Source organism: Catharus ustulatus, chromosome Z, assembly GCF_009819885.2.
Source record: "Catharus ustulatus isolate bCatUst1 chromosome Z, bCatUst1.pri.v2, whole genome shotgun sequence".
Classification (NCBI taxonomy): domain Eukaryota; kingdom Metazoa; phylum Chordata; class Aves; order Passeriformes; family Turdidae; genus Catharus; species Catharus ustulatus.
The window spans coordinates 29,528,817-29,540,974 of NC_046262.2; the positions used below are offsets into that span (position 1 = coordinate 29,528,817).

The 12,158-nt window shown below is 36.9% G+C and overlaps 1 protein-coding gene across 50 annotated transcripts in view; it reads right to left on the reverse strand.

Annotated features, from left to right (window-relative positions):
• Positions 1-12,158, reverse strand: part of PTPRD (protein tyrosine phosphatase receptor type D) — a 1,216,292-nt gene that overhangs the window by 30,966 nt on the left and 1,173,168 nt on the right. For all 50 annotated transcript variants that reach the window (XM_033085150.2, XM_033085149.2, XM_033085148.2 and 47 more), the window contains 2 exons: positions 5,282-5,401; positions 4,584-4,738 (listed from right to left, as the gene is read on the reverse strand). In XM_033085150.2, the coding sequence (XP_032941041.1) occupies positions 4,584-4,738; positions 5,282-5,401 (275 nt within the window). The remainder of the gene's footprint in view (positions 1-4,583; positions 4,739-5,281; positions 5,402-12,158) is intronic.

Sequence of the window (12,158 nt, forward strand, 5' to 3'; positions counted from 1 at the left end):
CCATGTTTCTTTGCTATTGTCACACAGAAATTATTAAGAAGATAAGCATTTCAAGATCTTTGACATGCATTTATCATTTATCTTAGAAAGTTTAGTAATGTAGTAGTATGTAGTATGTACATTCTCAGTTAATTTCACTAGATAGAACTAAATTTTCTTTTTCTGGTCACTGTTATGTGAACAGAGGTTCTTCTAGTATCTACTGAGTTCTTCATTAGGTGTTTTCAGCTCAGACTTCCTTCCATTAAACACACTGTAATTATTAAATAAGTTCTTCACACACACAAAAACAATTTCTTAGGAGCAGGATATTAAAATAGCTTACCAAAAATGAGGGTTCGATACAAACTGCTATGGGGCCACTCACGAAGCAAGAATCAAGAATCCAGGATATTCCAGGGTATTGACTCTCTATTGGACATTTAGCCATACCCCAAAACCATGGAGCAAACTAGAAGAACCATTTAATCCCTTGACATGAAATGGACTGAAAGACAACTGCTGATCAGTATTAAGGCAGATGGATGGATATGCAGTGAGGAAAACCTTGGGTAAAACCTTTCACTTGCAATACCTATTGATAAATATAGAATAAATAGGGGGTTACTTTGTAAGGATCAAAATACAGACAGCTGGCTCTTGTATTCCTCACCCACATGGTGAGAATTAAATTATTCCTGTACTTAGTTGTCTGATGGCTTTGTTTTTCAGTTTCTATGGTTTGCAAGTTTGCAGAAAAAGGCTTCCACAGATTCTTCAAGCCTACTCTTCCTTTTTGTCAAACACATTTTGAAAGGCAACTCCTATTCTGTTTATACTTCTGTTACATGTGATTATTATAATTTCCTGAGCTCTGATAGTTTGGTAGGTACTGGAAGAAATATAAAAGAAGGTATTAGTGATGTCTCAGATGGCTTAAAATTGCAACTATAAATCCTGTGTTCCTTCTAGAAACTAAACTCAGATTACTACTACAATGAGGTATCGTTGAAAAGACTGTCTACCATAGGTAAAAGATATAAGATATGGTTCTGTATTATATTGTTTGGCTCTAGTTAGGAAAAGCTTAAGTACTTTTTAAATCTGGATGATGAAATGGGGTAATTTAATGAAAAGGGATTTAGGTAGTCCTGAACACAAAATGGGAGACAATGACAGACAAGATACAGAACAAGGGCAAGAGGAATATTAAAAAGGCTGCAGTGGCAGACTATGGAACAGGAAAGGAGCAAATGAAAACCAAGAAGTTTGTCAAACGCAGAAAAATATCTCAGTGGAAAATAGTGACTAGTACAGGGCAGTTTAAAAGAGATGCTTGGAAAAATTAGAATGACAATTACCATAAGAATGACAATGACAATCTAACTTTAGAAAAAATAAAGGAACATATTTCATTAAATGGTTCAGCAACGTGGTATCAACAGTGAAGTAAGGTTGAGGAAAAAAATGGAATTGAAAGACACAACTAGAATATACTTAATGGGGTCCACAGAACAAGGATCAGTCCAGACTTGAAGAGAGAAAAATTGATAAAATATTAAATGATTTGTAATAAGCAAAGGAAAGATTGGAATGCTCACTTACAAAGTGAGCAACGGAGAAGGAAAAAAAATGGAAAGCAGATTCTAATTAAAAACCAGGTAATGTGCAGAACTTTACCTGTTCTAATTTTTTTTAATGAGCTTGAAATAAAATGTTTATGAATGTCCAATACTTTTAATTTCAAACCAAATAGGAAGAATTTTCATGTTGCTGTATGAAAGACATATCCTTTAGCCGAAAAATACCGGTGGTGATGCTCAATGGTTGTTTTTTGATTTTTTTAAAACCTATTTAATAACAATAGAATCATAGAATAACCTGAGTTGGAAGAGACCCACAAGGATTATTGAAGTCTGACTCCTTGCCTTGCACAAGACAGCCCCAAGAAAATCATGTTGAACTCAAAATAATAAGGCAATACAAATCTCTGAATATAATGTTGTTATAGTATGCCTGAAAGCTGACATTTAACATTACTATTGTGAGAAACACTTTAGTAACTTCTTGTTAGTCTATCAGTTGGATACTCAACACAATACATTGAGGAGTTAATTAGCACATTCACAAAATTTGATCTGTCCAGAACACTTGATGCTAAATGTCCAGCCAGTTTTAATTACAGAGGCATAAATTTTTAAATTTTTCAGAAACCTAGTATCATTAATCCTCCTCATAGACAAATTGCTAGGACTGGAATTTCAAAACCTTGCTAAAATAATAGATATATGAAAGTCTGTTTTTTAGAGGTTAGGTTGTATGAAGTGACTGAAACCCCAGTCTCAAGTAACTATACATAAAACAAAAAGCTTATGTTTAGCAGATTATACTTATTGTAGATAAATTATTGATTTATAAATTTATAAATTAATAGGAATTTGGGATAAAAAAAGTCCCTCAGGCATAAAATCATTCTACCTAACATGACAATCACTTTCAATGAAATCTACAAGCAAAACTAATGACAAAGAGAAAATAATGGTCTTGCACTTCATCAGTACCACTGAGTGATAACAAGTGCGTTTTATTTAATCTTTTTCAGTGACTAGCCATAGGAACTGATTTAATTTGCCTATTTTTGCATTGTGGTAATTTAGGCTATTATATTAACTTAAGAGAATTTCTAGAGTGAGAAGATTAATTTCTTCTATTAAGTTTGGTTTTGATTTAGAGTATAGCATCTTCACTGTTGAGTGACTTTGGAGGTATGCTATATACGGATCAATCTAACAAAAGTGTATCTGAGGAAATCTAAAATCCTAGACAATAATCAAGATGTTTTAAGACCCTGTAAATGCAAGTACAAAAAGATGTGTCTCCATTAAAGAAAAACTCAGCAATCTTCATGAATATATTTGTGTTGTTATTTATAATTAGTCCAATTTTTTTAATCTTGGTGTTTCAATAAACATTTAATATCTGTGTTCTATGTTTTCTGGCATTTTTGTAAATAGTCTGTGCCATTCAATATTTAAGTTCTGCTTATTTTGTGTTCCTGTGGAATTTTCTTTTCCATCTTGTATACAGGAGCCTCTTTCAATCACTTTATGCTTAAATGATCAGATTCCATGGCTTGTTAATCAATATGTTAAGTCAGAACTAGACATGGTGGTATGCTGCAATTACTATTACTCAGGGTTTGGATGACAAAAGCAAGACTGGTTTTCAAATATGCTACACATTTGTAACTTCAGCGATCCATGTATAGTAACTCTCAGCCTTTCTAATTGAAGGTATTCCAAAATTAAGGCCACAAGAAACAGTGATCTTAGGAACTTGCTTTGAAAAGGGCTACACAGCAAGCTATGCAATGTATGACAATATAGCCCTGGAATGAGGGATCTCATCTTGGAGTTTATTTCTACCAGAATTAGTACATATGTTCTGATAATGTACAGTAATTTCACGACGATAAGGCACACCTTTTTGACTAAAATTTTCCCTCGAACCCGGAAGTGCGTCTTATAGTCCGGTGCGCCTCATCTGATGGACAAAGTTGCGAAATTTGCCAAACCGGAAGTGTGAGCTGTGAGCCGTGGGGGGAGCTCGCAGTGCCATGGCAGCCGGCTGGGGGTGGGCCCAGGGGCCCGCAGCACCGCCCCTCCTGGGTCCAGGCAGTCCCGGGGGACCATGGCTGCTGAGTGAAGGTGGGCCCGGTGGCTCGCAGCACCGCCGCTGCCGGGTACAGGCGGGCCCGGGGGCCCATGGCTGCCGGGTAAGGCAGGGCCTCGGCCAGCAACAGTGCGGGGGGAGCTGGGGGCGGAGCCTCGCTGCAAAAAAATAGCGCGCCTTATAGTCCGGTGCGCCTTATGGTCGTGACATTACTGTAATTATCAACGTGATTTTAAGGCTTTCTCAAAGATCTGTTCAGCAAGTTCCAAAGAAACTATATCTCCTCCTCTTCATTTTCCTTAGCCCTAAAAGCATGAAGAGCAGTTGATATTTTTCTTCCAGTTTTATTAATTTATAATTTATAATGCCTAAAGAGGTTTGCTACTCAGCAAAAAAGCATGGAGTACTCATTTCCCTGGACCTGGGTTCAGCTTGTTCCCCAGGTACTTCCTTTGAATTTTCTGCTCCCTAAAGTCCTAAACTAAGAATTTAACCTTGAATACAGATTCAGGTTTTACCTATTTTCAAGGAAAATTTGAATTTATCTATCTTAATTCTCATGTTTGCTACTTTCTCACACAATATAAGTAGTAATTTCAGAAAGTGTTTCATTGCTTAAAATGCACTTTCTTCAACACTTAGGCTCTGAAGCCAATATCATCCTATTCCTTTTTCATGTCACAATCCACAGATATTTTCGCTGGAGATCTTTTAATGTTCTAAAATTAAATTAATTGTGCATAGACCAAACAAAATAATTCTAGTCTACCCGAGTAAGTAGTGTCATACTCAGGTCCCTGATTTGCAGCGCAACCACCTTTTTATCTGACAGACTTGGAAGTCTATTTGAAAGAAAATAGTATTTTCATATGCAACAAAACAGAAAGCAACAACCTTGACATAACATACTTTGAAGGAACTCCTGGGCTTACCTGCAATGCACAACCATAGGTCCAGCATCAGGTGGGTTGCAAGTCTTGACTCGTCGCAGGAAAGCTAAGAATGGTGTTGGGTGTTCTGGGACACCATGGTCAGGCCAGGCAGTGAACTGGAATTGCCTCACTTCTCTTTTCTCACTTGAGCCATTCTATGAAATTTAAAAGTTTCATGACAAATCTGCTACTTAAGATGATATTGGCACTTTTCGGTGAAACAACTACAGAAGCATATATACCAGTGACAATTGTTTAAATATTTGGGGCCAGCAATAAAAAGAATTCTGGCTACAGAGGAAAAATCCAAATTACAGTTTCAAGCAATGTAAAATCTTTTAACTGTACTGTACACTTGTGCAACACAAGTGTAACAGACTTAGTTAGTATTCAGGTTTTTCATGGTGAGACCTCTGCATTAACTTACAAAACTTCATGTTATCAGGAAAATGTACTCTGTAGAAGTCTCAATGTTCAGTGCTGCTAGAAGGAAATGGGAGAAAAGTGAAAGGAGGGAAAGGACAGAAGGGGAATAAGGAAGTAAGGAAAAAGGTACGCAGGTAAGGCAGGAAGCAAAAGGAAGAAGAAGGACAAGGGGACAGGAGGGAGGTTAGTGATAGGAAGGAAGGAATGGGAGGGAAAAAATTTCCAGCCTTTCAATTTAAAATTACATAGTAAATATATATAATTATATATACCTTGTAAAGTGCAAATGTACGAACACAGTATGTTGCCAATTCAACAGTGTCTGAAAGGGTCACTTGGATTAGTCCATAAGTTTCTGTGCCTCTGCTTGGCCAGTATTGATCACACTTCACCTGCAGTGGAAAATATGTTATCATTTAATATATTTAATACTGAAATTTATTACATATCTGACTGTATATCACCATTTTAAAAGTATGTGGAGATAGAATGGCGAACTTCCAACACAAGAAATTTATTTTATCATCCAAAAGAACTGCTCTTCTGGTAATAGATTTTATAATGGCTTCTTCCATAATGGGCAAGTTCAGTAGGACAGGTAATTGAGAAATACTAATAAACATAGATACACTGAAGAAAAAAACAATTTATAGAAGCTTAAAGTATGGCCTATATCTTCACTTTTCGCAGTCCATAATTTAATAACAGTACTAATCTCTTCAATATAGATGGAACATTTTTAGTATTTGCCATATTTTACATTAGTCCCCAAACTTATAACTACTGCTTTGTTATTAATATTTATTATATATTGAAATAGTTCAGTACAAATAAGTGTTTTTTAGAAATAATTTCAGCACTCTGATAAATGAAAGGGCATCAGCAACTATTAAGTGGACTGTGAGAAAAAAAATTTCCTTCTGAGATCAGTGCTCATCAGAGAGGAAGCATATAATGAAATTGGGTCCACAGGCATTTAAAAACATGGTTTGGTGGAGAGTTCATCCATTTAATTTTTAATGAATCTTGACTTTAAAATGCCACAGTTAAGAATATTAAAAAATGCAATAATTCTGTGTAAAATAACACATAAAGAACTATATTTTTATCATCATTGCTAAGGCAATGAAAATTGTAAAAAAAATAGAAACGCTGAAGCACTAAACCCACCACAAAATGTAGTACAAAGCAGTATGGGAGTCAGGTAATTTAAAACATTTTTCAGTAATTTCATGATTAAAAGCTGCACTGAGTATAAGCCGTACTTCCAGGTGTCGGCAACTTTTCATTCTTTGTCCATACATAAGCCGCACCTGGTTATAAGCCGCATGTTACAATACAGAGTGTGATAAAAGGTATCTGTTCTATCACCATCTGTTGAGGGTGGGGGCAGTGATCCTTATCTCCATGACAAATATTCTGCTAATGGGCCAGACTCACACCAAATTCAATGAGAATAAACTAAATGTAAAAAACAACAAAAGCAGAGTATTGCATCATATTTCCAATAAAAAAAGGTGAATTGTCTGGCTACTCTACAAGAAAAACTTATTATTTCCCCTAAATGGAAAATTAAGATATGCGTCTTTGAAAGTTGTGTGTTCTCCAGGTTCTTAATTCTGCACAATACTTGTTGAAAAAAAACTTGATATGCTTTCCAACTCTCCAGACCCAAATAGTTTTTGATCACAGATCATTTTATTTTGAGGCTCAGAGGTCACAGATCATTAATGGTTCACAAATTACAGTCTGAGAACAAGTCATCTAGATAGAGAGGAAAAAATTACTAGCCACTTAAGCAGGTGATAAGAATTCATTAGTGGCAAAGTAAAGGGAAACAGTTTTTTACAGGAAATGATAGTTTAGAGATAAGGAATTGCAACAAAGTAACTAAGATGTTTATTCATACTGCACAATTAAAAATGGGATTGAGAGTGAAGAAATTGTCTTACTGAGCAATTAAATAATTGCTTTGTTGTGTTACTTACTGAAAGAGTAAGTATTGCAAACAGTTCACAAATATCTGTTATATAGTATTTGCAAGATTCCTAGTACTGGCCCCCTTGGTCTTTGTAAACCAAACTGTAAAGATGTTTTCAACTGAGACATCTAAATATAATAAATCTAGTTTCACTTTATTATTAAGATAGAAGCAGTGCAACATGTCCATATTGGTTACCTGTACTTTAAACAAAAAAGCTGTGGCTTATTATTTAATAATTCCCATAGAATGACACATTTTTTCATGTAAAGTGTTGATACATAACAACTGTAATTTTTTAATCTTAGCAACTAAAGATTTAGTACAAACCTCCGAGTATACCTGGGTTTTTTTATAATTAGTAAAAATTAATCTTTAATTTAAAACAAGAGAGAAGAGTATAGCTGTGCCTTTGCATGCCTAAATATGTTATTGTCTTCTTCACCCTGCAGATCGCGCATATAAATTTTATGCTCATGGAAGCGATACCAGCTGGCAGAAAGCATTCCTGAAAAAATTAACCAGCTTCCATTTGCTAACAACAAAGTTTGACCAGCTTCAAAATGACAGAAAATGTTTGTTTTATTTTTATTTTGTAGAGTAATCTAATGTTAAGAATATACTCAGACTTAGAAGGCTATAGACAAGTGCTCCTTTTTAGTTAGACTGGGAAAAAAATAAAGGTGCATGCTCCTTTGTGTGGAGATTTTGTTTGTTTATTTTTTTAATGTACTACTTTATCTAACATAAGTTTCAATTATGGTATAATTTTTTGAAAATACTTTCCGAGAGAGCAACGTGATTCAGAGGACTGCTGCTGGAAGCAGACACTAAGTGTTCAATAAGAAACTCAATTTTTAGCATAGTATATATGATTTGAAAGTGGAAACTGATGAAAATAAGTATCAATTCTTTTAGAAAAAAACTGATTTCAGGTTGATGTGGATCTGACCTTCTGGAAGAGCACATGAAGTGTAAGTTGATTGAATGGTGTCTTTTGTCCCTTTTGTTTATTGATTTTTCTCAGAACAAGAGGTCTTCTTCAGAGATATGTCCTTATGTGCCTCCTACCCTCTTTTGCTCTGTGATCATAAACCTTATATTCCCAATACACCTAACAATTTAGAGTCCAATTTATCTTTGTGCGAGATCAAACAACGTTTTCTATTGGACTTCATTGGCAGCAGAGGACTAGATAATACAAATTAATTGGTAAGACACTACTTTCTGAGACAGAGTCCTTTCCAAATGCTTTATTCTATGTCAAGACCCCAGTCTTCAGCTCTTGAAGTGGGAGAGGTTACATTTTCTATGTTCTTTTCAGAAAAAGAATCACAATCCTGTTGAGTCATCCAAAATTTAACATTAAATGTAAACAAGTCAATTTTGAATTTTTTTGCCAAATGTGTTTTTCCTTTAACTTCTTGGTCTGTGTTTAATTTCTCTGTAGTAAGAGTAATTTCTTCCTTGCTTGTGTAAATTATTTGGAAAAAAAAATTTAACATGGTAAAGTAGGGTGATGATAATACTAGCCCTCCACAGAAATACAATTACGGTGTTTTTATTGTCACAGTAAAATACCTTTGATACCTTGACCTCATAGTCCTCATCTTTCTCTTATCCATGTAGCTCTAAGTTCCAAAAGTTGATCTTTTCCCTAGTAAAATATATTCAGCTGCACTCGAGAGTTTTTCTGAGCCACTAACTGTATGTATATGGGAAATGAAAACAGAGAGTACAATGCAATGATAAAGGGGCCTGGTATGTCAGGCCTTATCAAGTAGAAAGCATGAGAGAGACAGACACAGATAAATGTTCACTGGCAAGAAGCGACCAAGAAACATGTTGTGTAACTTTTACCAGGTGATGAGGTACTTAACTAATGGGAAATTGCTGCCAAAATATAACCATATATAAGAGCCCTACTGGTAAAACCCTATAAAAACCCCTGTATCCTCAATAAATTTGGCTTCTGATCAGAACTCGGTCATCCCTCTCTCTCCATTGCTGATACACAAGAGAACAGTTTTCACCAGTAATTATCTAATGTTCTCTTGCATACTTCATCGCTCTGTCCATAAAAAACTTTTTCCTAATATCCAACCTGTATTTCCCTTGTCACAGGAACATATCTTGGAATAGGAACAGAGGACTGTGTCCTCTGGTTCTGTCAGTTGCTGCCTGGAGAAAGAGACCAACCGCACCTGACCACAGCCACATTTCAGGGAGCTGTAGAGAGTGATAAGGTCACCCCTGAGTCTCCTTTTCTCCAGGGTAAACAGCCCCAGCTCCCTCAGCTGTTCCTCGCAGAGTTTGTGCTCCAAGCCCCGCACCAGCCTTGTTGCCTACTCTGGACACTCAAGCATCTCAAGGTCCTTCCTAAACTGAGGGGCCAGAACCGGACACAGCAGTTGGTGTGGACTCACCAATGCTGAGTACAGGGGAAGAATGCTTCCTGTTCCTGCTGGCCACACTGTTCCTGACACAGGCCAGGGGCTATTGGCCTTCTTGGCCACCCGGGCACACTGCTGGCTCATGTTCAGTCGGCTGTACCAGCACTCCCAGGTCCCTTTCTGCCTGGGCACTGTCCAGCCACACCTTCCATAGCCTATAACACTGCAGGGGACTATTGTGGCCAAAATTCAGGACTCTGCACTTGGACTTATTAAACTTCACCTTATTGGACTCTGCCCATCCATCCAGGTCTCACTGCAGAGCCTTCCTACCTTCCAACAGATAGACACATGCTCCCAGCTTAGTGTCATCTGCAAATTTACTAATGAAAGACTCAATGCCCTCATCCATCAATAAAATACTGAACAGAACCGGCCCCAGTACTGACCCCTGGGGGACACTACTGGTGACTGATCCCCAGCTCGATGTAGCACCATTCACCACCACTCTCTGGGCCTGGCCTCCAGCCAGTTCTTAACCCTGCACAGAGTGGGCTGCAGCTTTTCTAGAGTGTGCTGTGGGAGACAGTGTCAAAGCCTTGCTGAATTCCATGTACACAACATCCACAGCCTTTCCTACATCCACCAGGTGGGTCACCTGGTCATAAAACGAGACCAGGCTGGTCAAATGTGACCTACCCCTCCTAAACCCCTGCTGGCTCGGTCTGACACCCTGGCCATCCTATAAGGGCTGTGTGACGATCCAGTATAAACTGTTCCATAACCTCACCAGGTACTGAGGTCAGGCTGACTTGCCTGTAATTACCAGGATCCTCCTTCCTACCTTTTTTGTGAATGGGCGCCACACAGGCCAGCTTCCAGTCATCTGGAACCTCACCAGTGAGCCAGGACTGTTGTTAAATGATGGAGAGATGCTTTGCAAGCTCATCTGCTAGCTCCCTCATCACCCTGGGGTGGATGCCATCTGGGCCCATAGATGTATGAATATCCAAGCGGCCCAGCAGTTCTGTGACTGACTCCTCCTGGATAACAAGGGGACCATTCTGCTCTCTGACACCATCTACCAGCCCACAATCATAAGCTGCAGACTGCCATAACCACTATATACAAGATCAAAGCAGCTCTCAAATGACTAAATGTATTAAGAAATCTTTTTAAGTGCCATAGTAGTAGATGTAGCCAAAATACATAACTAATGATAGGCACATTCTCTTAACTTGCCTCTCAAACATACACATATCTTCTTTCTCTAAATTTTTTCCATTCAGACCATGCAAATCCTTGTTCTTCATGGAAGTACAAGTATTCACTGAAAGTAAAGCTGTAAAAAAAATGTAAATGCATCCTTTTCCATTAAAAATGAGAAGCTTGAGACATTTTCAGACTTGAAAGATTTCAGCTACCGAGTTCCTAATATTCGTGGATATTCACACTTCAACAAGTCACAGACACTAGAGAACATGCTGCTATGCATCAACAGAGCTGAAGGAAGTGTATTTCCATATGAACATATGAATACAAAGATTCCTGACATTCAAGGGTAGAGAAATAATTTTCCAGTATAAAGTTCCATCATTCAGGCTGAAAAGCTCCTTCAGGTGATTCTTAACACATGAACCAGCTATTACAAGCCATCTAAGATTATAAGGACAAAACAAAAAAAGATCAGGAAAGAGACAGAAAACTAGTGTCAGGAGGATACATACAGCACATTATTTGCTGTAAGAGAAGCGTATGAACTATGCTGAATCTAGAATACAGAATATCAGAAGTACATAATTTCTTGCTCTGGTTTTCTTACTAAAAAATCTTTCTTCAATAATGGAAGAAGAAAAAATTATGTTGAATGGTAATAATAATTATGTAATAAGAAAGGTAGTGCCAATTGTTGGTGATGGAACCAACATCAAACCCTATCAGGCTGGTTTACTGCTTCAGACATTTCAGCTAATGTTCTGTTCCCAAAGAGATATTACTCCAAAACTATTTTCTTTTCCCAACAAGGCCTTGTCACTTACAGATTAGGCTAATTTGACTCTGAAGCTTAAAGACACTGACAACAGTATTTGAGATTCTAATGCAGAGATTTAAAAAATGAAAATCAGAGTACAGACACATGTTTTTCCATTTTTTTGAATGAGATTTGCTCTAGTGTCACTCATTTACTTCAGTTCTAAGTCTAAATGAAAAACTAAAATATAAATTCATGGCCATAAATAAGTTTTAGATTTTGCTCCTAATTACAGTAGCTGCAAAAAAAAAATCCAATAGGAATCTGGAGGCAACACAAATAAACCATAAGCTAATCAATTCATAACAAACTTTATTCCTCTACTAAGGCTTTGAAATCCACCCTCATTACACCCCTACTTTCTGAATTTTCTGAGATATGATTAGTAGGTTAACAGCTAACACTGAAATTGATTAATTAGAGATTATCCTCAAATTTTTTCCATTCTGATCCTTATGAAAGACTGTGGTATGATTATTAAAACAAAAGGAAACAGATATTGAAAGGAATATTAGGCATGTTTAAAAGTGTTCTCTATCTCAATTTTCATCTTCATCTATACAAGCAAAGAACAGTTCAAAACTGTATTGCTGATATCAATGTGAGATGCCCTTTTTGAGCTCTTCGTAACAGCAGGTTTTAAAGATTTCATTTTGAAGGATGAGTCTGTCAAACAGTTAAGTTCAGCAAGATTTTCCAAAAGGGTCTTGAAAAGGTTTAAATGAATGGACTGACTGGAAAAG